Raw genomic sequence first — 26,890 nt, forward strand, 5'->3', positions numbered from 1 at the left:
TCGGTGTCTTCCCATTGCATCAGAGTATGTGTTTCAAAAGAGACAGACAAGTAACTGATTGTCAACTCAGCCACAGCAACTGCTCACACACGTTTTAAGGCACCTCAAGCTGGCTGTGCTAGCATATAGCATTTGTTGACACTGTCAGGTTTTCAGCTCTGAAAGTCATTTAAGCAAACATGTTTTATTTCACAAGTGGGGCAGGTTTCAAACATCTGCATGGTCAATAATGATGGCTGAGCTGATGACCAGCAACTCAAACTATGGCGAGTTGATCTCTTCTGATTGCCTGGCCATGTCCCACCTTAAATATATAGGACTGGCATGTTTAAGAACTTGGACATTTCAAGCTGTAAATATCTCTCCATATTCAAAAGGGAGGTAATGTGAAGATATCTGTGCGGACACAGGTGGACCTCAGTTTCCTTTCTGAAAGAGATCATGCAAGGACTGTTGCAGTGTGCAGATCTCAGAACCATCATAGGCTGGTAAAACTTGCATTCAGAATATATTTACCAGTTTGTTATCACCACTGTAGTCAAAAAAGAACAGAAAGCCAAGTTAGAGGCTAAAAATTAGTTTTGTGCAACTCCACTATGGGAAATAAGAGGCTCTTCCACACCCTGCCAAGGAAAGGCCACGTCAAACATGAAATTGAAAAATATGTTCTTTAAATTAAGAAAATTACTATTTCTACGCCGTTATACAGCTTATTTATAGAAAATAACTGTACCTGATCAATGAGATTTACCCTCTTAACCCAAAAGAGTCATTACGTCACAGACTACAATTTCATATAAACTTCCTAAGAATCTGTTTTTGTGCTTACATATATTAGGTGGATAATACATGAAAAACAACTGAGGCTGGACTCTAGCCCCCAAATCAGCCTTTCCCTAGATAATCTAAAAATTATTACAAAAAATCTTACCTAAGCTTTGTATTGTTTTATACCTGAAGTCAAATTCCTCTTGCAAGTCTTCCAAGTATTTGACGTCTTGATCTGTCATCTTTCCCATGGAAAATAAAAAGTAAAAAGTTATTTGGGTAATTATAGTGACATGAAAAGAAATTTGTTTTATAATGGACAAATGCATAATGTAGTATTTTCCTTTCCTACCATTTGAAAGTTCCTAAGCAGTTCTGGAAACTCTTATTTATTATCTTCTAATCTTTAGGAAAAAAGATGATAGAATTATGAATGTTGTATTACACATAACTAGACAGATATATTTCACTTGTATAGAAAGTCAACTGTTATTCTCTCTTCCACAGTGAAATTTTAGTTGATACAACTGACTCGCTCCTTGTTTATCAGTTCCATGATTTACTGCAAGGTAGAAATTATTACATTTAGCCTGAGTTAAATTTAAATTATTATGCCAATAATGTAACACTTTGCTTGCAACTTTAAAGCAGGGCAAAGATTTTCCCACTTTCTGTTAACAACTTAAATAATACCATGGCTGACAGGGTGGATTAATGTTCTCTGAAAAGTGAAAATCAAGAATTATATGCAGCCATTCTTAAACATAAACAAAAGATATTTTTAAAAGCCTAAGTCAACCAGTAATTTTGGAAAACTAATTCCTCTTACTCTGTGAACAGCAGCACCTATCCATGGAGACAGTTTCACAAAGTAGCATCTCTTTTTGAGAGCTTTAGATTTTCATTTGTTCTTCTGAACATTTGTTTGCTATACATTAAAATTTGAAGATCTGAGAGCTTTCTTAAGATCAGTATTTTATCTCAAAAGCCCCCTATTCCACCTTATACAAGGCAATCTTAAAATAGGATTACATTCCCTGAAACGTCTGATTCTCCACAATTTAGGCTAATGGATGACGTTGCATTGACTTCAATGGGAAATGGAATGGGGTCTGCAAAAGTAGAAAGGTGGAGCCAGAGACAGCAACATAGTTCAGAGGCTTTATTTTTAGATAATTCCTTAAGAACTTGGGTAAAAAAACAAAACTTTTTTACTGCTTTGGCTTTTTGCAAAGTTTTGTTTTCATGCTTACTACAAAAAGTCTAGAAGGTATTTTCTAGCAATCATACAATTTACAAAGATACTTAAAAAAGACGTATCAAATGAAGGAAAATACACTAGAAAATATCTTGGCTTACTTCTGGAGTCTGTTTCTATGTCATTAATAGGAAGCCTTGATTCTGCCAACAGCTTATCCTTTTTAGGATATCCTTAACAATCCTTTTTAGTTCCCTGAGATATGCAAACCAAGCATTTGGGAAAAGTATAAAAACTCATTTCCTAAATAAAGTAGGACACACAGAGTTAATGATTTGTTTTCCTTTTCATTTTAGAGACTAAACTTTGGAATTACATATGTAAGGTATGAAACTGCATATACAAGGAGCTGGCTGATTTCTGTGTTCAACTTAATTACCTACTAAAAAAACCTTCTATCTAGAAATTATTCTCATTTTCACTGGTCTTTCAGGGATGGCTGCACTTCCCCATATAGAGGCCCATGAACAGGTTTTATATGAAAATTTGTAGAAAGGAGTTCATGCTTGCTAGACACACAGCTGAAAGAGCGGTGTGGTAGGCTACTGGGCTTCAGCTTTGGCTGCTTTTGCTCTGCAACTCTTATCTTATAACTCTAAATCAACAGAGATCTAGTACCACATTCTCCTAAAGCTAGCTTTACCCTTTTAGGGGTTTAATTTCTCTGCCCTACTTCCCCATTCAAGGAGACGCTTATGAGAGAAAGCAACTGGGACCTCTTTCCAGTATACCAACACTATTGTTCTTGAATGGTATATACAAATAATTTCAATACAGCTTCCACACTGAGACTGCAACATAGCTGAAAGTAGGGTAGTAATGGCAAAAAGGCTGTAGGTAATCTCAATCTTTACCCTGGATTGAAATGAACTTGCAAGTATTCTGTGATGGAAATTTCCAAGTCTCTATGGGATATAGTTACATGGTTGGCTCAGTCCAATTCTACCCTACAATGGTATGACAACTCCTGGAGAATTGTTATCATCAGTGCCCAGTGTTCTTCCCTCAGGTTTCCAAAACATGTAATTATGTCATGTAGCCTTCAATTTTACAAAAATCTCAGTATGTGACTCAGAGGTCAGGAAGGTTGCCTACTTCTGTCCCAAATAAATGGGATGAAATTGCAGAAATACATTTACTGAACCTCACATCTTTTTACAGACAGTAGATCTGTTCTTACCGCATGTAGTGCTCTGACTGCAACTCGCTTAAGGATGAGTGTGATAGTGCAAGAGCTAGCTATTTTAAAGCTGAATCCAGAGAAGCTGTGAAAACCTGCCTGAGATTCCAGGCACGTCCTGAGTAGTTGGCCTATGCTGAGATTCTTTAGAATAATGAAATGGCTGGAGTGGCACATTAGTGCAAGTATTTGTGCTATCTGGCTTAAAGAGAGTTAAAGGATGTATGTATGAAAATCATGGCTGTGTAAACAAAAAAACAGGACAACAAAATACCTGAGCACTGTTTTTAATGGCTGACACTTTGTGTTCTACGTTTCTTTGTCTTTCTGAAACAACAGAATTCTGCAAAGACTTTTCCAACGGCCCCTGGAACACATCGAACAAATAATAAGTGGATGAGTGCTTAAAATAAGCAATGCTACTTCCTCTACACCTAAAATATTTCAAACACATAACTGTACTGCAAGTTCTAGCATAGAGATGGAATTTAGAACCAGGTCTTCGGCTGGCTGGAGATCAGATAGACAGCTAAATCTGTGTAGCTCCACAGACTTGGAAAACATGCTTTTTTAACTTATCAAGAAGGTGAAAGGATATGGATATGTACAAACATTAAAAATCTAGTAAATTACAGAAACTGAAACATAAAATATGAGATTTCTAAAAAAGATCACAATACTCATGTCAGAATATGTATTACAACCACAAGAGATTAATAGAATACTATTGTATATGCAGCTGACTCAAAAAAAATTCTATCTGGGTTTTACCCATATAACAATTTCCTCAAAATAGGTTTTATAAGTAATTTTAAAGTTTCTTTCTTCAAACAACATAAAAACTATCAATGCCTTTGTAACATATAGAATGGAATGTCTTTTGCATTGCATAATTAATATGAATAATTAGTGCATTTCATAATTTAAAACATACACATCTGCTTTGAAAGAGTAATTTCTCTAAAGCCTTTCCACAGATTAAAGTCTCTGAAGATAAACTGTGACATAGAAGTCACTTATATCAGTGTTTGCAGTACTAGAGCCATTAATGAAGTGTACGCATGAGTTTGGCCTTCTAGCCCTAGTGCACACAAATCACTCTCGTGGGATACATGATGACAGCAGAGGATTCAGTCCTAAAAGCATGTGAGCAGATTAAACAGGAAGCAGATTAATGAAATGTAATTCATTACCTGTACAGGCATGCTAGCTGCTGCTAATATTCTTCTTTCTTCTCTTAAACAGTTTGAGATAATCACTGCTATATGCATGGGATTACCATGATATTTCCCCTGAAAGCACAAGTAAATACCACTGTGAAGAATTAAGAATAAAGGGTGTCCCTCTGGAAATCACAAACGGTATGATTTCACTGTCTACAAGTTACAGCTTTGTGTGGGTGAAAAAGATTCCCCTAATGTTCTCGACCTTTGCTAGTGCTGGCTCAGCTTGGCAGTGCAGCACTGGTTAGTGCCATTGTTTCAAAATTTTCTTAACAATGTTCTATGAAGATTATAGAGATATAACTTTGAGATGAACATCATTTGAAGATCAAATTGTTCCATTGCTAACACAGCTGTTCTGGAAGGGTTTTCCTGTCAGCCTATTCTATTGCGGTTTTATCATGTTTTCCATTTTCAATAGGATTTTACTGTTAGTATGTAGCACTTCTGCTAAAAAAACTGTGAGCCTATTGATACAGCAATGATGCAGTTAAAAAAAGTCTCCTCAGCATAAAGCAGAAGAATTAAATTTAGTCTATGAAGTAATTTTTCTCCTTCAACAAATAATGTGCCTAAGATGAAGGAAGAAGAAGGTCTCATCCCAAGCCAGAAAACCTAAATTTTCTTTTTTTTTTCCACAGCACTATGAATAAGGAATGGAATTGTGGATGAGTGCGTGAGAAATGGGCACAGGTTGAACAAATTTTAGTTTGTGCTGTCTTTATCAAACTAGAAAGCTTGAGTACTCTGAAGCAGCATCTTTCATGCTGATGTTACTTGTTTGGTGTTTCTCAAAATCTTTCATGCCTTTAATTCAGTATTCACTCATCATTCATCCAGACATCAGTGTTCGTATATCCTCCTATTTTTCAGCCATTCATTAGAATTAATCCAGGTCACTTCTTTTCCTGCACAGTTTTCTCTTTTGGATTTACTCTTTTTCCCCATCTTTCTGATTACTTTTTATTCTCATCTTATTTTGTTACTATTTAGAACTTTACTTATTTTTACTTTTTCTGAACCTGGCATGATTAAGTTTATACATACTTAGACCAATGCTGTGTTTTCCTTTGATATCTTACACTGTTGCTCTATCAGAAAGCAAGGGTGCAAACACATCTTATAGAAACATGAGCACACTCCATTTATGTTCACTTCTTACTATGACGGCATACCTGTATTCGTAGTAATTTTTACTAGATAGATAAAAAAAATCCGTGTGCTTTTGCATGAAATCTAAGTAATTTTAAATATTTTTTCAGCATATGTTTTGACTTCAATTACAAGATAGAAGAATATTACATTAAAAAAGATAGTTTTAATCACACCGACTAGGTTCTAACTGCTCAGTATTAAATACCATGCTGTTGGTAATGTTCTGTTTCCACATAGACACTAAGGTGAAAGACATAGGACTCCCTGCAGCTAGGTAATTGATGTATGAGATGTTCCTTTCTAGAGAAGCTTTGACTGTCATGGCATTGTCAGCAATGAAACTAAGCTTTCTAACTTCTTTAGGGCTTCTGAAGTTTTCTCAGGAGGATAAATAAGGTACGTGCCCCACACTGCAATCAGTGCACACCCAGACTAGTCGTAGTGCTGTGCCTCCTTAGACCTCCTTAAAAGCTGTTTAGGATGATGCTTCACTTCAGCAGTCATCTGTAAAAATTTCACTAAGGAATCAGAGTTAAAGGCTAAACTGTGATTAGGAGTATCTCTGAACAAAGCAGTGGTGACTAACACCACCCCAGGAACCACTATATCTCAGATGAAATTCTACCGTCTCAAACAGAATTCCCTCCTTGCCAACTCCGTGCAGAGCAGCAGAAGTGGGACTCAACATTATGGACACGCTGCTGATTTCTGCATCAAATGACAACTCTATTTTCCCCCCCACTCAGCTGTGCTGGGCAGCATGGTGGCTAGCAAACGGCAAAGCTCTGCCATTACTCCATTCTCCCTTCCAGGGTCTGATGCTCTTGGTTATAAGATTAGTAAGTATGTTCTTGCTGGATATGTCCTTCAGCACCACTGAACTTCAGGGCCAGGATGTATCAGTAGTCTCCTTTACAGAGCATACCATCTTCCTGCAAAAGATTAACAGTGGAGCGGAGCTTCATGAGGAAAGCAGCTTCAGCAGGAACAGCTGGAGCAAACTGACTGCTGAAAAGGATAGTCATGCCCTCCCCTGGCCTGCTCCTAGCTGAGGAGTGCCAACCCATCTCATGCTGGTCTGGTGTCAATCCAACTCTTTAGTGAACCAACTCAGATTGCTAACTGAGATGCAAATTACTCACCTTTTTTCTAAATTGGTTTTCTGCCCCTCACTGGACTGAAATTGCTCAGCAGAGGATGAGGTGGTTGTTAAGAACTAGCACAACTCGGGAGTGTTTGTCTGGGAAAGGGCAGAACAGGCCTGCCTTGTATCAGCTACACTAGGCTAGATTGTTAACCATCTCATCGGTTTGCACTGTGATTAGAGGGAAACCAGTCCTTTTTTCAAAATCCTTGGGATAAAAGCTGTGGTGAGAAATCTATGATTGGTATAAATTCACTGACACGTGTATTAATTTAGGTGTTAATATCTGTTGCTTTCTATTTGTCGCTGTTATTTTTTTGCTGGTAGAACAGAGTATCACCTTCCATATACAGCTTTTGTCTGGAGATGCATAGTCTGTGAGGGTACCTCCACAGGCTATCTGAAGTTACAAAGCTTGAGAAGTGTTTAGTCTGGGCTTACCCCTGCCCAGCAGAATTTGACCAGTATTTGAACTGAGTGGAAGCTCCGAGGAAGTGCTTTAAATACAAAGATGCAATCCTGCAACCAGGTAGGTCCTTGTGTTTACAAGGAACTTCTGGATGCACAAGTCTGAAGGCAGGGGTTGCAATTTGGGATTACAAACCACAGTGACAAAACTGTTGCTTTTATCACTTTGGGCTACGCCTCTGAGGCTCTTTTAGGATTCAGCCTTGAGCCTAAGGAGGGAAAGAGGAAAAATCAAGGCAGGCTGGAGGAACCACTATTGAAATTGCAATCCAACCAAAACCAAACCAAACCAAAACAAAAAAACAAAACCAATCACCTTACAGAGCCCCTAAGGATTGATAGCTGTCTTTCATCATTGTCCTTTGATAGAAAGAGTTCAAACAAATGCTGTTTAAAAACATCAACAAGAATTGAAAATCCTCTCTTGGAGCTGGAAAACATATTTACATAGAAAAGGCATTTCAAAAAATCTTGTGACCATGGGATGACTTAAAATACCCCACAACAAATGCCAGGCATTAGGGACTTTCCTAGCATTTCTAGATACCATTCATATGCAAAACTTTTAAAAACCTTTTCTCTCTCTGTTTCATCAAGGGAAAAATGTCTGACCCAAGAGATGAAGTGAAAATTATTATTTTTTTCTTCTCAACTCATAAAGTCCTGTTAATAAGCTGTATCTGTAGTGATTCCCTGAGCTGTGCCTGTCTGGTGCTCTTCTGATGCCATCTGATCCAGTTTGCCATTCCAGCAGAAAGCGAGCAGGAGGCAGAGAATTGTCACCTGCCTTCATGCAACACCAGAGCTCAGGGTGGTTGCTCCTCTAAAAGGAAAGCTGGAATAACGCTTTGCAAATGCTGTCGCTCTGCAATACAAAAGTTTGTGATCAAAGGCCAGGAATGAGCATTGCGTTTCTGATATACAAACTGCAAACACATTTTGAGCTCTGGACAGCTGGCACCGAACTGAGCTGTGTGCCCTAAGCAGAATGGAGATTCTCTTCTCTCAGTCTTTAGCTCCCTGTCCCAGAACTCCTATACTTGTACGATATATACTGTATCAATAGCCTCTTTTGCGCTAATACTAGCTAAAGGTTGTAACTTATTAAATATTGTCTTAAAAGTAACAATAACAAAACTCATGTGTTTAACTCACTGTCAAAATAATAGTAAAAACAGATTCTTTTTTCTCCCCTCATTTTATGCTTCTCAAAGATAATTACACTTCAAAATGTTCCAGTCAGTATTCCCTTCTTATCAATTTACTGCAACCTCTTGCTGGTCTGTACTTCAATTTTGTCTTTGGTTCAGGGCAGAATTTGCTTAAGCTGAACTTGGCTTCTAAATGACAAACAGAAAATGATTTGCCAATATTGAAAAAGTCACAGAAGATGGAAAATAAGAAAATTTAACCAAAAAAAGCTTGAGCTATGGGAATCCTAGCCTAAAATGTGACATAAGCCCTGACAGCCAGCAAAGGAGGCAGAACATGGATTCCATAGTTATGCAAGCTTGTATTAAGCTTAAATACATATATATTTACAGAGAAAACTTACAGTCATCTTTTCCTAAATACCAACAAAGAAGAGAAATTGGGAATCTTTTCATCTTTCATCACACTTTTCATCTGAAGTTTCAAATGGAAATGTTACTGTTATCTGCTAATTTTACTGTAGTTCTGTTGTTCTTACAAATTTTCTTTCTCCTTTCTTCCATTTTCTAATCAGTGAGGTCTTTCATATAGTGATTTACAATAAACAACAAATGATATTATTTGGACTTGCTTCTTCCCAATAACTATCAGCATCATGATGACAAATTTAGATGGGGGAAAAGAAAAGTTCATTCTGAAGAGGTAAAAATTTCCCTGAACGCTGATGACGTACTAGGGACTAAAGCCTCCTGCCGCACCCCAGAATGCACTGGCTCTACTTTGGAGACATCTGAAGTAATCCTATAATGACGAAAACCAAAAAGGCATTAATGCAAAAAACAACTCATAGCATGCAGAGTTTAGATGCTGTTAGTCAAATTTTAAAACAGCTTGAACTATTCAGGATATTTTTAGAAAAATGAAACAGTGCCTGGGGAAGTTCAAGACTGATGTGTAAGTCATTATATAATGGAGAAATTTTAAAATACATATTACAAACCTTTAAAAGATATGCATTTTTTAAAAAAGATACCTAACAAATGGCAGTTTTAATATCTGATATTTACTGCTTTCCCTGAGAAGACCTAAGAAATCTAGACCAGAGAGATTCTCCCTCCCTCTCTCTTTTTTTTAAATGCTCAAAAATGTAACAGACTTTTCTGTGGGTGTCTCCATCACAAAGTGGATCACTCCCAATCACAGTAATACTGGCCAGCTTTCTTTTCATGTGTCAAAAATCTCTCTATACCATGCACATCTATAGACGAATACTTCTATATGCACTGCTTGAGCATCCTGATTCTGTCTTCAGTGATTGAAGTAGGGGATTAGGTATTTAGACTGTTGTTTTCTACTTCTAATGCACAAGGATGTGCTGTACAGCCTTTCGAAGGTCAGTCTGAGTTTAACCTGATTATCTCCTCTGGTTTTCAAGGTGACCTGAAAAGTACCTGTTTGAGTAGGTTTTAGTACTTTAAAATTTGGTTGCTTTTCCCTGCTTTTTTTCTTCTTCTTTTTTTTTTTTTTTTTTTTTTATTTTAAGGTATCAAAAACACTAGCTCTGGTTTTCCTTGGTTCTACTAGAAAATCACTACTTACTGGTTTTAAAGCATATACAACAAGATCTTAATTGGAGGCATGGAACTGCTAACTAAGATGACTTGATGTATTTGTTGAAATTAAAAGAATATTTAAAAGGAGCTGATGGAAGGGAGGTAGGACACAGAGAGACAGGAAACAGGGTTAGGAAGTCAAGTGAAAATACATTTCCTTCCTCATTGCTCACTTGTGATATCCTTATTTTACTAAGTCTGGCTCTGAGCATCTTTCTAGATAAGCAGATATGTCATCTTTCATGTAATGCAAAACAAGGAGAAAAAAATCTCTTTCATTTTATTTTTTTAAGAAAAAAACTTTTCATATTTGTGTAACTCAAAAAAATGTGTGTGGGGGAAGACATAACCACACACTTATTTCTCTTTTTCACTTCACCTTCAACTGTGACAAACAGCATTTTGCCTTGATTTATTTTCTACCTCTATTTATGTATCCAGACAGAAAATATAATGAAGTCAATACTAGAACACCTCTCTCTCAGATGCATCACAAGGACTGATTCTTTCTTTGTAAAATGCTTGGGAGTTTTTAAAAGCTTGTATTTAAACAGGTAGTATTCTTACTAAAAGTCTTATTCTAATAAAAGCGTGGCTCTATTTTATCTAGGTCTTTAAGAGGAAGTACCTGTGACACTATCTATTTGCACTTTTCCTCTTAGACTTTTATTTTTAGATCTCCCCTCCCCCCTCTCAAAATACATAAGAGAACTCTAAAGGCAACTTTATTCTTTCAGACAACTCATATGATATTGAGAAGTCCTAAAACACAGGTATGCAATGATGCATTTCTGCTTTTCTCACAAAGTATAATGCATAATTTTCAAAACATCATAAAATTCTTCAGGGCATATGCAACCAATAGGCAAAACTGTAAGAGCACGCTGAAAAAAGCTGTGAAGACAGAGATCTTATTTTCCATCCCCCAGTTTGCCCCCAAACTCCACCAAGTACCTCCCAACAGACACTACAAAGCGACAAGGAATGGTTTACAGGAACAGTAGTTTTCTCAGCATGTAGGGTGAGATGTATCTACAGAAAATATATGGCTGTAGATCTCATCATCTGACAGTAGAACTGTGCTGCCACAAGGGATGAATAATGTAGTGATGCTTCTTATTTAAATGAGATTTATTTCAAAATAAATAAAAATGCTATGTCCCTTACAAAAGAGGGCAAAGAAAAGGGCATAGGTGAAGGAGGACTGATCTTCTTTCTCCATCTTAGGGACACAAAGTCCAGAGCATTATTAACTAATTTCTCTGGCAGATATTTGTTCACAGCTGGGCCCTTAATACTAAAGAATGCGCAAAGGCCACAAGAGGTTGTTTGCTTGGGTCTTTTTGCTTCTGTTTGCAAGCTAATTCACATCTGTTCTACAAAAACAAACAAAAATGTATATAAATTGTTAGGGTCGAATTCTTTAAATAATAATTGGGAGCTCAGTTTTAATTCTAATAAGTAACCTTCTTTCAGCCTTGTATTAGAATCTTTTTTTTAATCCTTATTAGCTAATGTTCAGTAGTTAATCTGAAATCACTAATAGCAGATTGGTTAGCTGCTTTAGAATACAGTCTCCTGTCCCCAGTTTCCCCTTCGTAGGCCAAAATCTTTAGTAAACAGTCTCAGTGGTTGATCTAGAAAACTTACTGGGGGCAAGACAATAATATGAAAATTCAGTTTGAATTGTATTAGACAGCAGATCATATCAGTTAGAAACACATTTGCTAATGTAATTTGTTGCTTTGTTGATGTGGTAGGTTACATGAGCACTACATATACGTAAATAACATTTTTAAATGGTACTTCTCTTGTGTATTAAAATTGTTTCTCTATTTTGTTCCATTCTCACCCTGTTGTTTAACAGGAAACTGCAACTTAAACTTCAGTGGCTATGTTTCCATTCTTTGCAACTGTTTCTCAGTACAGTGCTTATTAGAAATATTTGTTAAGTACCACCTGGAATATCCTCTTTCAGATCTGACAATATTTTGTCAATTTTCTTTGATGCATTGAAATAAATAATGTTTGGAAATACCCCTCATGCTTTTCATTTCCGATACAGTGACTTGCATAAACAGTCCTGAAACAAAATAAAAACCTTTATATGTTCATTTTAGTTCTATCTGGAGAAGCATAAAGATGTTCAGTTCTCATTACTGATGGAAACAGGCTGTGCAGTATAACTGAGAAACTGAAACACAACCAGGAGAACACTGCTGGGTTACCTTTGTGAGTAACATCATGTAAAGTCAGATGCTATTTGTTTGTACTGCTTAGAACCAGGGCTGTGTGGAAAGAAGTACCATAATGTTAATTTGTATCAATTAAGATGGCAGAGGATACTTTAAGATGCTATTCCAGATCATACTGTAGCAAAAGCAGGGTGGTGCAGAAGGAAGAGGTATAATCAAAGAACTAATTCACAACTCCACAATATAAACATAGACCTTCCAAAAGTCCATTTTGATGTAATTGGTGGATATATATCAGCAAATCCTGTGATCCTCTTTTGTAAGAGCTTCCCCAGATGTGCACGGTGTGCAGACAAACGTGCTCTTCAGGCAGAATGCCCACTGCCTGCCCTCTTCTCATCTGAGGCCCTCACAGGGTTGGTGAGTGGGTGATTTTCACCAATACCTGAGAATCTGCCATTAGTATTAACTGAATATCACGAATAAGCATCATTTACAGCAAAAAAAAATCCCCCAAAGTATGCAAAGTACTTGTTAACTCAGGCTTCAATGGTAAATGAGCAGAGTAGCTCTTCTTTGTGTTCCTGAGAGCTGTCATTTCACTTTTATGAAGAAATATTCAAGAAATCAATTTTCCCCTGAATATTGTAAACAATGATGTGACACATCATGTTGTCATTAATGAGAGGGGATTGCTTGAAAGTAGAGTATATATATTAGCTTCAGTCGTGAGTAGGAGGAGTCAGGGAATTTCTGCTTTTTCCTCATGTAATTGTCACATACCCATTGTAGCACACAGCACAGCCAATCTGTGGCTCTTGAGCTCCAGGCAGCTCAAATATATAGCTCAAATATGGCTCAGACAGCAGGGCTGCATCGCACGGCACTACATCTGAGCTGGCAGGTACCTGCCGAGCGCTCCACATTTCCAGCTCTGGAGGGAAAAAGCAAGGACATGGGGACTTCTGAGATGAAAAAATCACTGGTTTACTCTGAGACCTACACACAATCACATCCCAGCACCACTCCAAAAGCAGCAGGAGCAGTGGGATGCTGGGGAAACTGCCCATCTCTGACTCCCAGGCTACTCAGGGCCTGCTGCTTCCTTGACTCTCACAGGTGCACTGCAGCTGCCCTGCTGCTCTTAACTAAACAGAGATTTTGGCATGCGAGTCAGGAACACTGACAGTTTATTTCTTACATGAGTCTCTGTGTATTTCATCAGTCTTTTCTTGTGCACCGAATCTACTCACATATTGTAGAGAAGCTTACATCGGGGCAGGGGTACTGACACTTAAAAAAAAATCCTCTTAAAAACTAAGATGTAATTGTTTGTGGGCTAAGGTCTTGTAGACTGCTGCATCCAAAATTTGGTTCCTAGAAGTGATAGGCAGCTCTTCTAGGCTTCACGCCTGCCTTTTACATTTTGTTGTCATAGCAACAGCACAAACCACGTACTTGCAAATAATCTGCTTTGCTTTTCTCTATCTAGTTTTTAAGCAGGAGAAAGAACCATAGGCACCACAGTTGCCTGCACTGCCTCAAAAGGCTTCCTCTCCCTCGTGCCTGTACGGGACCACAGCCTGCATCAGGGGGAGTTCTGCGGCAAGAGGGAAGGGGAATCCAACCCTGCTAAGTAAATGTGCCATAACAGCTCCCACTGAAGAGTACAGTAACAAAAAGCCACTCTGCAGAAAATGACTGCTATACAAACAAATTTAATTTGCTGGCTAGAGAAATAAGAAAAATATAAGAAGCAAATATGAAGGATTTCAGCTTAAAACTCTGATCCAGATTTTAATATAATGTATACATTTATGCCAGATGACTGTCAGGAAGCAATGTTTCAGCAAAAGCAAGAAATGGATAGAGAAGCAACTTACTGAGAGCTGTAAGTATGACACACAAACTAGCAGCAACCATAGCTGCTTAGCTAAGTTGCTTAGTGCTTTTTCAAGTACTTATAACTTAGTTAAATTTCACATTTCCTGGTCAATGTCTGGTTTTTGCCTCAACATAATTTTGGAAATGTCAACACTCCAAGCAAAAGTGTCATGTTCCATAGGTATTTCTCTAATGTTAAAGGCATATCGATGGTCCCTGTGGCCTAAAAGAAGAGTGCTAGGCAGAGCTGTCTTTCGGCTAATAGTTCTACTCTTTGCACTTTACAACTCCTAAGACTGATCAAAGTTTCATATCGCAAGTATGAGGCAGGCAAGCTGTCACTTCTTCCACTACTTCCATCATTATTTCCATGGAGTAACTAAGGCATTTACATAAAGATATTTCAGGTGAAGCTCAGAATAGACCATATTCTCTGTTTGATAATAAACCTGAGTCTCAATGGTACCTTTCAGACTGAGTGTGCTTGGCTGTGGTACTAGTAACTAGTAAACAAAATTCTCTCTAAGAGAATCCAGCACCAGGAATCTTGATCCCAACAATTTGTCTGCTCTCTAGAAAACAGCTGCACAGGCCACTTGTAAAGTGTTTATTACTTCTCCTGTTAAAGCAGTTCCTCATTAATGATCTAATTGTATTACTAATTAAACATTATTCCCACCTTCTATCTTTTGTCAAGAACTACAGACTGTTTTTGTAGGGTTTTTGTGTGTTTTGTACTTGTAATTATTTTACTATTGTTATTACCATAGTGTTTAGGAACCTCTACCATAGTGCAAGGTATTATTCTGCATACTTGGAGATAAATGCTGATTTCCAGCACTACCTTTCTTGACAAGTATTACTTAATATTGTAATATAATTTGGCTCAAAATAGTAAACCAACATCGCATTCAGACCATGTATTGAGGTTGAACAGCTTTGTGTGTGTGCGTGTGTGTGCTCTATATGTCTGTATGTCTATGTGTGTGGTATAGAGGGGAAGGAAGAGGAGTGAACTGTGAAATTTCAAAGAAGTATTGAGCTAGAGAGCAAAGCAGAGATAAGGTGGGCTAATGGTAACTCACCTTTAGAGAAAATCAAACTAACACTGTTCACAGAGTCATCAGAAATGAAAAGATGTTTGCAAATGTAGGTTCCTCTCCTGCTTAAGAACCCAGTCTTTTCCCCATCAAAGTTGGTGAAAAACCTCTTTAATTTTACAGCTTACCCTTCCAATCTCCCTTTCTCTAGGTGGTATGTTGGGACAAAAAGGGCTGCGGAAGTATACTGTATACTCCACTCACCTCTTCTGGTCTTGTTTCATAAAGCTGTCAGAAACTAGCTCAAATTACAGGAGTTTTGTATGTGCAAATGTGTCCATCTTCGGGCAATGGAGACAAATGTCCAATGCCAAGCTTCTCAGACAGTCAGCAATAATACAATGAGTGATGTATTCAAAAATCAGGGCCCTAATACTCAAATTGAAATCTGAAAAGAAATGCCACAACTTTTCTAATTATATAATTTGCATACTCAAATTTAAGGACATTACAGCAGCAACAGTGAGTACTTTGTGCCATGTACAGCTCATAGTCCATTATTAATAACTGACAGATAATAATAAGGATAAGGATGTCAGTTCATCACAACTACTATAACATTTCCCCCGACATAGTTACCTAACCAATAAAGGAATCAGTTTTAACTGCTGAAGCTCAGAAGACTGCATGCACAGCTCTAAAGAACATGCAGCCCCTACTTTGGCTAAAGATGCAATTATCATCTATGTTTTAAAAATTACAAGTAGGAACATAATATTTTACGTGTAATATTTTAAATAAAAATCCAAAATGTGTTAGAGATTAATCTTAAAAAGACGTACTGCAAGCTATTTGCTCTATCCAAAATAATAATAGTAAAAAACAGCACTGCAAGAGTCTGGTCCTGCTCTAGCCTGTAGAAGTTATTTTAGAAATCAGAATAGACTGTGGGCTATAGTATTAAAGGTCATGTAAGAAATCAGGAAAAGCTCTAATAGTGAAAGTGCTATTTGGTATCTGCTGGTTCGTATGTGTATTCTGAAACTGTACAAGTAGCTGTTTATCGAAAAATAGGTTATTTGCTGTCTTGATAGAATGGAGAAAGGCCAACATTATTAGTAATAGGGAGGGACATTATATTTTTTTCTTAACTGGAAACATTTTACCACAAAGCTCAAGACTGAGGCCCTTTTTAATAAGCAGTATAATTCCAGCATCACAAACGTCCTCTCAAGGAATTCATAATGCTTTAGACTGCAAACCTATAAACCTTTGAGGTCCAGTGGAGCAGAGATCTTTCTGCCTGAAACAGCTTGTTAAATCATAGCCTTACTAATCAATCCTACAGAGCGATACAGAAAACTGCTTGGTGCACATCACAACCTGCATGGCATTTCTTTGCAGAAAGCCAGCAATCAAGTGAAATGACGGGTTAGGCAAACCCTTATGAAACTTCTACTGCTACTTTATCTAAAGGAAAAGATCAGCTCTGGTGCCAGCTCTACCACTGCTGTAACTAGTATCTGGCAACTGTAGTCTAGCTGTACAGTTGTAAAGGAGACTCCTCTGCATTTTGGTTTGTTCTAGAAACTTAACTCAAACTCTTGCCATCTGAGAAAACACTTAATCAGAAATCACTTAAAACTCCCCTTCTCTCCCCTTCCTGGAATATGCCTCATTTATTTTGTGCTCTTCAGAAGCACAACTTAATATAATCCCCAAGCATGCTAGGACTTAAGGGACATGGTTTTTATTCTGGCCATTTTCACACTGGCAATATATTATGTAAACTCATGTATGGCCCAAGGCCTGATTATTGTCTCAGTGGCCATGTTTCACTGACTACACATTTGGCTATACAGAGTTGCCACTCTAAATTTTGGTGAAATTTTTAAAATAAAATAGAGGTGGGAGGAGGAGAAGGAACACTGAGAGATTCAAATTTTGTAGAGCCTTTTTGTAAATATATACCAATCCCCCGGCATATGCACATTGTGACGATATAATTGTAAATGCACTATCTTCTAAGCCAGTGATACAGCAATGCAACTGCTCGCTTCAGTGTCCTGAAACACTCTTTCTATATGCATGCTGTTGCAAAGAGAGTAACTGTACTAAGGTGATACAGCTCCTTTCCAGAGAAAGAGCGCAGAAATAATAGGATTAACCTTTCTGCTCAACTTGTAGTTAACTCCAAAAGCAGTTAACCACATTTGTTGTTTGAGCAGTACTGAACCTATGGATAATGCTGCTACACAGACAAGAAAAGAAATGAAAAGCAACCTTAGTTTCAAGTTACATGAGACAGCTTGCATAATACCGGAAGAAAAAATGGTAGTGATGGAAATATTGTCACATATTTAAGAGGCCACACTTAAGGACTCAGAATAGAAAGATACACAACTATAAAGAGAACAAAATAATTAACAATGTCTTGTTAAGATTTTCCAGACCAAAACATATATATAAAATAAAGATAACATTTTGCAAACAATATAGCTGGCATTGAAGTACCTATGGAAAACACCATCAAAGAAGAGAAAACCCCCTAAACTTTCATTAAACTCAGATGCGTATCTGTTTTATGTAGAAGACAGATGGCAGGAAGTAAATGACTAATGAAGTGGAACTCTGAGAATTCTTGTTTTAAATAAACAGTTACTAGAGAAACATTCAGACAAACAAAATAAATATCACTTTGCAAAAGCCTAACGGAAAATCCTTTAAGCCATTCATAAAAAATAATTCCAGGTAAGCATAAAATAGCAAACGTTATTGATTTCCAGTGGTTCCTTTTTCAGGCTGCTGTTTTATCAAGGCCTAAATATGCATTTTTATTCCTGCAATAATCAGAATTAATCATAGTTAAATGCCTATAAGTGTCTGAAAAAACAGTAATTACATTTGTAATAAATATTAACATCCATAAATACTAAATAATCTTATTTTTGAGAACTGAGTGAGACCCAGACACACATCGAGCTAACAGGTCACAGTATTGTTATATCTGAGCAATATCCATTAAAAATGTGAAATAATGTTTCACAAGTGTAACTGGCAGTGGAATTACTAACTGAGTTATCTTGTTTAAGGTTTGGCCTTCCCATAGCTGCTCAGAGTCTATAGTGATGAGGATAGCTCTGAACTTTCAGAGGACTGAACTGCATTCAACAGTGGTTGGACATTATGTTTAGAAACCCATAAGCGTATACGATTTGTTATCTGAAGTAACAACCTACCTGAAGAAGCTTCCTGATTCTTTTCAGGTTGTGAATCAAGAGAAGATTCTTTTCTTGTGAAACTCGATCTAACTGTTCATCTACTTGTATTAGCAAATTCTGTAAAAGGATTGTTGCCATCGCTTCATTGTTGGATGCAGCCTCCCTATAGAAAAATAAATGAATGTGAAACATGTATATTAATAAACAAAAATGTCATAGTAAGTGTCAAACTATTTGCACAAAAAATTCTAATCCACTGAGAAATTAAGGTAGTAAACAAAAGCTTTAAAAATATATTTACTTCTTGCATATACTTAGAGCTATGTAAAGAATTGATTTTGTGATCCTTTTTATTTATATTCCCCTACATATGCAGCTTTATAGCGAGAATGAGGATGTTGTGAGCACAGGCCATGGAGTCACTCAGTGGGAAGACAACCACAGGTCTGGTCTCTGTTTTACTGAACATTTAAATATCTTTAGTCAGCTTTCCAGAGGAAATCAGGCTTACGCATACAGTCTGTCTCCCTCTTTGTCAGTCACACAAATACAATCTCTGGATCCACTGCCCAACTTCAGACAAGGTTGACAGTGGGCTTGAAGTTTGAGAGATGCAATGTTCTTACAAATTTCATAGGAAACTGGCAGGTTTGTAGAGCAGAGGGATCCAAATTACTGCCTCCACTGAGGAAAAGGCAGTAATAACTTGCTCCAGGAGGCAACGGCCAGATGGCCAGTCAGCACATATGTATCTTCACACCAGGCACCAGATGAGCCTTTGCCCAGCCAAACTATTTGGGGATACAGGAAGATGCTGAGAATACCAGTGAAGGGTAGGTAGGAGACAAAGGACACAAATACCTAGAAAAAACAGCTTGACTATTTCTGCTGTCTATGGAACAGCTCGTTACATGAAGGGCAATAATATTACTGAGCAGAATAGAGGAAGATACCCTTTGGACTGCGTGGCATCCTTGTCCTAAGGACACACTCTCTCCTTGCCCCCAAAATGGCAGATGCTTGTTTGAGATATGCCTTCTAAATCTAGTAGAGGAGATTTTAATCTGTCTCCTATGTTCCCATAGCCCTATAAACATTGGACTATAAATTGTTAGGAAAGATTATATTCCTTAGCAGGTTTTTGCACTAGCATTCTAATAATCTTGTGGATTTACCTTGAAAAATTGAGATGTCTTTTTCCAGTACTACTAATACAGACTTTTATGGCATTTAGTTCTGAATTTTCTTAAGATACATATCCAATGAATTCAATCCGAATTTGTACATAAATTCACCTTCTAGACAATAGCTCCTGCAAATAGCTGGCTTGCTCCCCCAAATTATGCATCCAGTTTAAACTGCAGTTTTGGACAACAGGAATAATTTTATGCTGCAAACATAAGCAAATAACATTTCCATTGAAAACTGACACATTACTTTTTCCATGAAATAATTATAATTCCATTATTTTGCTAAACCAATCTTAATGGATTTTGCTTAGGAATAAGTTCAAATGAAACCTCACCTTCAGACAAGCCTCAAGTTTAAAGTTGCAAGGGACAGAAAAAAGAGCTCTAAGAAAATCCATCAATAGAATTTTTATACATTGATTATATGCATAATTATATTAAACTTTAAATTTGTTGCTTTTCTTTAAAGTCATTATTTCAACACATGCACAAAACACACCCAATTGCATTCAGCTTTTTTCTTCAAAAGCACTGCCTTGTCTTTCATGTAGTATGTGGTAGTTGATTTACTAGGAATAGAAGCCAGAAAGAATTGTCCTTATTTTGTTCTGTGTCTTAATATAAGGATGTCCATAACATATAAAATATGTACAATGGAAATTTTTATTTAATAAATTAGTGTAAGAACTTTGGAGCTTTACTGACATTCTGAATCCCTCTCTAATCCTTTATTTAAATCAAGGGTAACACTAGTTCAACAACAGGCTTAATCCATAAATAGAGGAATACTATTCTTAGAATACAGATGCCTGCACAGTTCACAAATGAGCACCCTAAAAATCTGCCAAACAAGGAAAAAATGGTTCATGACTCAAATCTTAAAAGAGGGAATAAATTCCATCCTACCAATCTTGGCTTTCTATCCATTGTGCTAGTAGATGCCGGATTTCCATGGGGAAGTTATCATCATAGAACTGGTCTACCTGCTCCAAAAACTTTATTTCCAGTTGTTGAACTTGACTCCATTGGGACATACTGAAAAAGAAATGGTTAAACATGCTTACTAGTGAAAGTTGCATATCTGACATTGAATTAATAATCCACAGTGTATAAACCTCTTATTTTCATGATAGCTCTTTTTTATTATACACTTCAGTATTCCTTTTTATTCTCTTTTCTCTTTCCCAATTTCCATTCTCATTTCCAATTTCCAAATTCATTTCCATTTCCAAATTTTTTCTCTCTTTTCAACCCTTACTTGGGTGAAACTGAAGTTAGTGAGTTAAAGGAAAGAGGGAGAAAAGAGAGCAAGGCCATTAAAAGAAGTTCTAGATTTTACATCTGAATGGGCACCTCTGCCATTTTTCTTCCTTAATGCAAATGTTTTGGGTACTGCATGATGCTTATAAAGTAGGCGGATTAGTAATCATTCATTTACATAGCATTCTTTGAAGAGAAGTAGTTTAGAATTGTACATCTCAAAAGCACGTAAAACAATTCTTATGAAATAGGAGTAGAAAGCAAAGAATTTGCTCTTATTGGTGAATTCATGCCCCTCAAATTTCTCCTAATGCCATTGAATGTTGTATGTTTCTGTGCTGTTCCTAGAGCCCCACATCTTCTCTATTTGGAGAGTGCTACTTGTTTTGCAACGTAAATTACTGATCTGGTACATTTTTTCCATTTTAAATTAGTATGGAAGTCTGTGATTTGACGTTAAAAAAAGAAAAACCCAGGAAAGGGGGAAACCATATGAAAAATAAAAGAAAAACAGGAGTAGGATCACCCAAAAATAGGCTCTGAAATTCTTAGCTGAAATAACTATCCCAATTAACTTTTGACTGTTTAGTGAGATACTGGAGTTAGAAGCTCAGTTGTTCCATATTTTAGGTAGGGTGAATTGTCTTTGAATATCTGTCTCTCTCTGGAGCCTAAAGAGGCTGTTTTGGGTGAGCATGCTCTCAAAGTAGGCTCCAGCCTAAGTGACTTTATCTCCACTTGGGAGAACACTACTTTTTTGGTATCTGCACTCTAGGTTTGCACCACATCACCATTAATTCCACTTGTTAAAACACAAGGTTCATTGCAATTTTTTAGCGCAGGAAAGGTTAGCCCAAAGCAGCAGCAGAAGAGCTCAGCTGTGTGTGTACAGTAGAAAAGTAGTAACTGATGTGCTGCTTTAGCCCCTTTAGTGGATGAGTGGAACAGAGGGGTGCCGTGAGGCCTGCCCTGGCATCCTGCTCCCTGGGTGTGCTCTGCCTGCACCCTGATCCTGGGCCGCAGGGAGAGGGACTGCACATCCCTCCCTCTTCCCAGAGAAAAGCTGGGTGTGCTGGAGGAGCACAAACTGTGCTGCACTTTAAGATGGAGCACAAAAGGGCAGGGCAGAGGACTCTGGGTTGGGTCACCCGCAGAATGCCCACGCCTTGCTGGGCAGCCAAAACTGCCTGCCCTCAACTCATCCAGTTTACTCTTTTTTTAAAATTATGTTGTTATGCTGTGGAAATCCTTAGTAAACACTGCTGTACTTTGCTATTTTGTATGCCTCAGAATAACAAAAGGAAAATTATACAAAACCCATCATAAACAAGGTCATCATCTCTTTTATTACGATACTATGTCTGTTCATGTTAACAAACTGCATAAAACCCAGAGTCATGGATTAAAGGCTGCAATAGGTCAATGTTACATCTGTTTGAATGGTTTTGATGGAAAACTTTCCTGAAAAAAAGATGAGATTTCATCAAAGTTGACATTTTTATAAAAAGCTAACCTTTTTATAAACAACTTTCCTATTTCCAATTCCGAATCAGTTTCAGAATGTCAATGTTTTGAGGTACAGAATAAATCACATTGCTAATACCGTGTCCTTTCATTTTGCTTTTACTTGAGTCAGAATAAAAAAGTTAAAAAGACGAGGCATCTCAGGATGTAGTGGAGTCCCGAGTACTTACTCGCGCCAAAGTAGAAGCGACCAGTGTTAGTTTCTCCTTTATTAGAAAGGCTGGGTGGGACGAGTGTGTGTGTGTTATGAAGGACACTAGACAAAGTCAGTGGGAACGTGCCCCACGGCATTGCCCTCCTTCCTATTACTTCTATTAAGTAGAGGGGAAAATATTGTCTATCATTTCCTTTGTTTCTTTAAATTGCTGAGAAAAAGTAATATATAGGTACGTTTGTTTTACTCTTTTTTGCTACACTGACAATTTGGTACCATCACAGACTTTATTTCTTGAGGAATCGAATCATGATGTATTAGTATTTTTTTCATAAAAAATTAAGATTCATCACTATATTCATTTTCAGTGGGAGTTTTGTTTGCAATTTTTGGCAAATCCTAGTGTTTATTATATCCTGACAAAACTTGGTAAGAAAGGCTTAATGTTTTTATCGAAGAAGCGCAAGATTGTGTTCAGGCCGCAACCTCCTGAGGCCCGTGAGCAACGCGCGGCGATGCTCCCCCGCAGCACCGCTCGCAGGGCAGGGACGGCAGCGCGAAACGGGGTTTCTGCACCCCGTGCAACACGGAGCATCCCGGCGCACGTTCTCCTTTCCCCAGGAGCCGGCGCCGAAGGCTAACGAGCTCAGAGTACGTGGCGTTTGGCTCGCATCTGGCAGAATTTGTGACGTAAAAAAAAAAAAAATCGGTATTAACTTCTAGATTAACTGGTAGCGAGGCAATACCGACAGCGCGGCTACCTCACGCGCTGCATCTGCCGTCTCGGTGCCGGCGGCCGCCGGGGCGCTGCGAGGGGAGGCGCGGGCCGCCTCGGCACCGGCGCCTGCCCGCCGCCGCTCCGCGGGCAGCGAGGCCGGGCCGCGGGCGCCGGCCCCCGCGCCGCTCCCGCCGCCCCGGCCCGTCGCTCCGCTCCGCTCCGCGCCCGCCGCCCCGACTTGCCTGTGCGCGGGTCCGGGGCGAGCCCCTGCAGCGGGCGGTGTCCCGAGGCGGCGCTCGCTGCCTGCCTGCCGCCGCCGCGCGCTTTATGCTGCGCCGCCCGCCCTGCCGCCGCCGCTGGTGGCTTTCCTGTGCGTCAAAGGCAGCGCCGCGCCTTCCTGTGCGCCTCGCCCCCGGCCCCGCCGCCCCTCGGCGCGGCCCGGCCCGGCCCTCCCCCCGCCGCGGCAGGGCGCGCCCGGCCCCACCGCCCGCCGCGGCCGTTGGCCGCTGATCGTTGGCCGTTGGCCGCTGGCCGTTGGTCGCTGACCGTTGGCCGTTGACCGCCGACCGTTGGCCGTTGGCCGCCGGCCGGGCTCGCGCCGCAGAGGGGCGGCGCGGCCCTGCGCTGCCGCCGTGTGCCGCGCCTTGCCGAGCCGCTGGCCGGTAAGCGCTGAGGGCTCTGCTCGGGCTTCAGGCGGCACGAGACGCCCGGGGTGGGTGTGAGAGAAACACGCGACGCCGACAGTCACTGGGCACGGCTCGGGGCAGAAGCGGGCTGCCTTGCGTTAGAAGACGCCCGGAGAGCGACCCTCAGGGCTGCCCGAGGACCGGCGCGGCACCGGCTCTCCTGTCCGCCCAGGGCCGGCCTGTCCCGCGCCAGCCCAACGTGAGGCGCGTGAGGGACCGACTCTCCAGCGTACGCACTTTACTCTCCAAGCTGGGCAGCTAGTACTAGTTACCTGGAAAAGGGCAGCCCTTAGGAATTGGTGCTGGAGATGGTGCTGGGGAGTGGAAATACCACGCTTAGTGACAGGCGGCAGTGCTACCTGTGAGTCGCATTGCAAAGCGCAGCCAAGGTGCACAGGCTTCTTCTCCAAGATACAAAGGCTCAAAGAACTAACGCTCTGAGATCATCTGTATACGTAAATATTGTTATGGCAAGGATTATGGCAACAGATACATGCTCTAAGTATTTTTTTTCTGAAATAAACACAGTATTGGAAAGAGGACTTCTGTCATATCACATGCAATGCTGCTAAAATCAAAGTGAATGGAAAATGCTAAAACACGTGCATTTCAGATCCCTGAGCCACACAGACCATGAACAGCCGGATCTGATGTGGTATGAAGCAGCTGCAGCCTGCCCTAAAGAGGACCCTGATCCTTGTGAGTGACTATTGTTTTATTTATCATATTTTGTATTATCAGAAACTGCAGTCCAGGGTGAGCCTCCCCTGTGCTGGACTGTACAAAAAGCGACTAAAAGGCAGGCTCACGGAGAGTGCCAGTGGGGCGTTTGCTAGCCCCGTGAAGGTATTACGCATTCTGCAAGTGGGGAAAGCCTTGCACAAGTGAAACCTCCTTCAAGTGAAAAAGCCAGATGCTGGAGAGGTACTTAAAGGAAGATGCGTGTCACTACTGATGTGTAATAACATTTTCCAGATAGAGCAGAAGCTGCTTTTTTTTTTATATTGTATTATATATTTATAGTGATGTTAGAAGCATTGATATAGGAAGCACGTTTTAGAAGACTGTACTACAAGTGTTGGTAGTTGATCCTCAGCTGAGTATTTGCTAGGTAGGCATTATATCCACTGTAAAATGTGCTTGAAATGAGTATTGGTATTTTTGTTAATAGCATTTAATTTTTCAGGTGCATTTGTATTTGTGAGCCAAGATCATAACAGAACTGTTCAAAACTGATTTATAGAATTGTGTGGTCCAGTGCATATTTCAATAGTCTCTGTATTTATTTCTATTACTCTTTTCAATTGTATTATTGTATATTTGTTCATTGCATTTCTCAAGTGACATTGGAATTTAATGTATCAGAGGCTTTTCTCCAGGCCTTTTTTTTCTTTTCTTTTTTTTTGCTAATTGACCAATGTGTTAGCTTTACAATGCAGAAACAAATGCTATGCATATAAGGTCAGAAGAATGCTTCTGTTTCCGTTGATGTCCAAATATACATCTAGTCCCAAATTCCATTTTGACTTCTGCAGGCGGCAACAGTGGTAGGTCATTGGGTCTGATTTAACTCAGCTATCCTTGGATCAGATGACACTGAAGCAGAATGGCAGTGTTTTCACTTCCTTTTTTCAGAAACTGGCTACTAGTTTGAATACCAACATGTCAGACCTACTCTTTGTCTGAAGAATTCAGTCTCAAAATACAGCAGAGTTTGGCAAGTCTCCACCCAGACCTATCATATGTCCTTTAGGCTTCATCATATGTCCTTTAGACTTCAGCAGTCATAGAGAGTGATGGAACCGCACTCTGCTTACGCTTCCCTTCTGTGCTGGTGGGTATCCCTGTATTTCATTCAGAATACACGCGTTAACATACATTTCATAACCCTCTTTCCGTGAGACTGCATGCTGTCATTTTGTATACATGATGTATGACCTTAGGGACCAACAAGAATTTGTCAGATTTTGTTGTCTACCGTTTGGCAAATCTTAGTAGTCTTCTAATGTAGCTGAATTTCACATGGTTTACTGTGTACCAATAAGCTTCTGTAGGCACCACTTTGGGACTTTGACATAGTAATTTGGGGACAGTCCAGGAAATAACATTTATTAGTAATTTGCTTTTCTACTGTCAGTAGGGGGAACTATTGCACTGTACTTTTTTTTTTGCCTTTGCATAAATGTTGATAACTATTTTTCTTGTAGATGAAGTACCCATCTCATTCTCTAAGCCTCCTTTCATAACTGATATCCATAATGATAAGAAAATAGATAGTTCTTACCATCCCAGTAAGGTAATAGGGGTCCAATCCCCCTGCTTTCTGCTTGCTATGTCTCCACCAACCTAGAAAGGAATTTATATAGTGAAATGGTTGCTGTTAAGGTGATACTATGCTTCCTATCATCCTCTACCAATCCCTATTCAAGTTTGTTTCAAGAATCCATGAGAAAAAAATTAAGTATCATTCCCAAAGCCTAGGGTGATCAGAGGCCGTTCCTTGTCCTAGGTTCAGAGAGATGAGTTTCTGGGAAGACAGTTCCCCTTCCCCACATCTTTCCTCCCTCCTCCTCCCTGTTCTGGTGCGGACTGCAGTGAGCACACATGGATTGCCAGGGCTGGGAGCAGCTGTTAAAGCAGCTGTGCAGGGAAGGCAGGGTGCTGGGAATGGGACGTGGTTGCAGAGGCAGGCAGTGCTGGGAGGTGAGCTGTGCAGTGAGGGGTGCTGGGCTTGCAGGGAAATGGGTGCAGTCATCTGGGACATGACAGTGAGGCCAGGGAACCCACAGGCTTTACAGAAGCTCTTTGGAGAAGGTGGAAGGGCAGTGTACTTTATTCAGAGGAGGATAAAGAGACACTTGCAGGCTAAGGGCACCAGAGCTGCTTGATCAAAGGGGGTGAGGTTGGCTGAGAGGAGAAAGGCCCCAGCTGCCTGGGATGCACAAGGCAGCCTCAGCAGTGAGGGGGGAGAAGGGCTGTGTGAGGGGCACAGGTGGGAGAGATAAAAGTGGGGAATAGCACAGCAGGCTGTGAGGGTAATAAGGGCTGGGGAGCTTT

At 39.5% G+C, this 26,890-nt stretch overlaps 1 protein-coding gene across 3 annotated transcripts in view; it reads right to left on the bottom strand.

Moving 5' to 3' along the window:
* STAT4 (signal transducer and activator of transcription 4) overlaps nucleotides 1-23,578 on the bottom strand; it is a 45,241-nt gene extending 21,663 nt beyond the window's left edge. For 2 of the 3 annotated variants that reach the window (XM_064515105.1, XM_064515104.1), the window contains exons 1-6: nucleotides 23,390-23,578; nucleotides 20,398-20,526; nucleotides 18,320-18,464; nucleotides 4,400-4,498; nucleotides 3,481-3,573; nucleotides 932-1,010 (exon numbers count right to left, since the gene is read on the bottom strand). In XM_064515105.1, the coding sequence (XP_064371175.1) occupies nucleotides 932-1,010; nucleotides 3,481-3,573; nucleotides 4,400-4,498; nucleotides 18,320-18,464; nucleotides 20,398-20,525 (544 nt within the window). In that variant the 5' untranslated portion in view covers nucleotide 20,526; nucleotides 23,390-23,578. Of the gene's footprint in view, nucleotides 1-931; nucleotides 1,011-3,480; nucleotides 3,574-4,399; nucleotides 4,499-18,319; nucleotides 18,465-19,476; nucleotides 19,582-20,397; nucleotides 20,527-23,389 lie in introns of those variants that run through there. The other variant, XM_026099838.2, reaches the window with a different exon arrangement.
* Nucleotides 23,579-26,890: the final 3,312 nt, after the last annotated feature.

The sequence above is a fragment of the Dromaius novaehollandiae genome, chromosome 7 (assembly GCF_036370855.1).
Source record: "Dromaius novaehollandiae isolate bDroNov1 chromosome 7, bDroNov1.hap1, whole genome shotgun sequence".
Taxonomy (NCBI): domain Eukaryota; kingdom Metazoa; phylum Chordata; class Aves; order Casuariiformes; family Dromaiidae; genus Dromaius; species Dromaius novaehollandiae.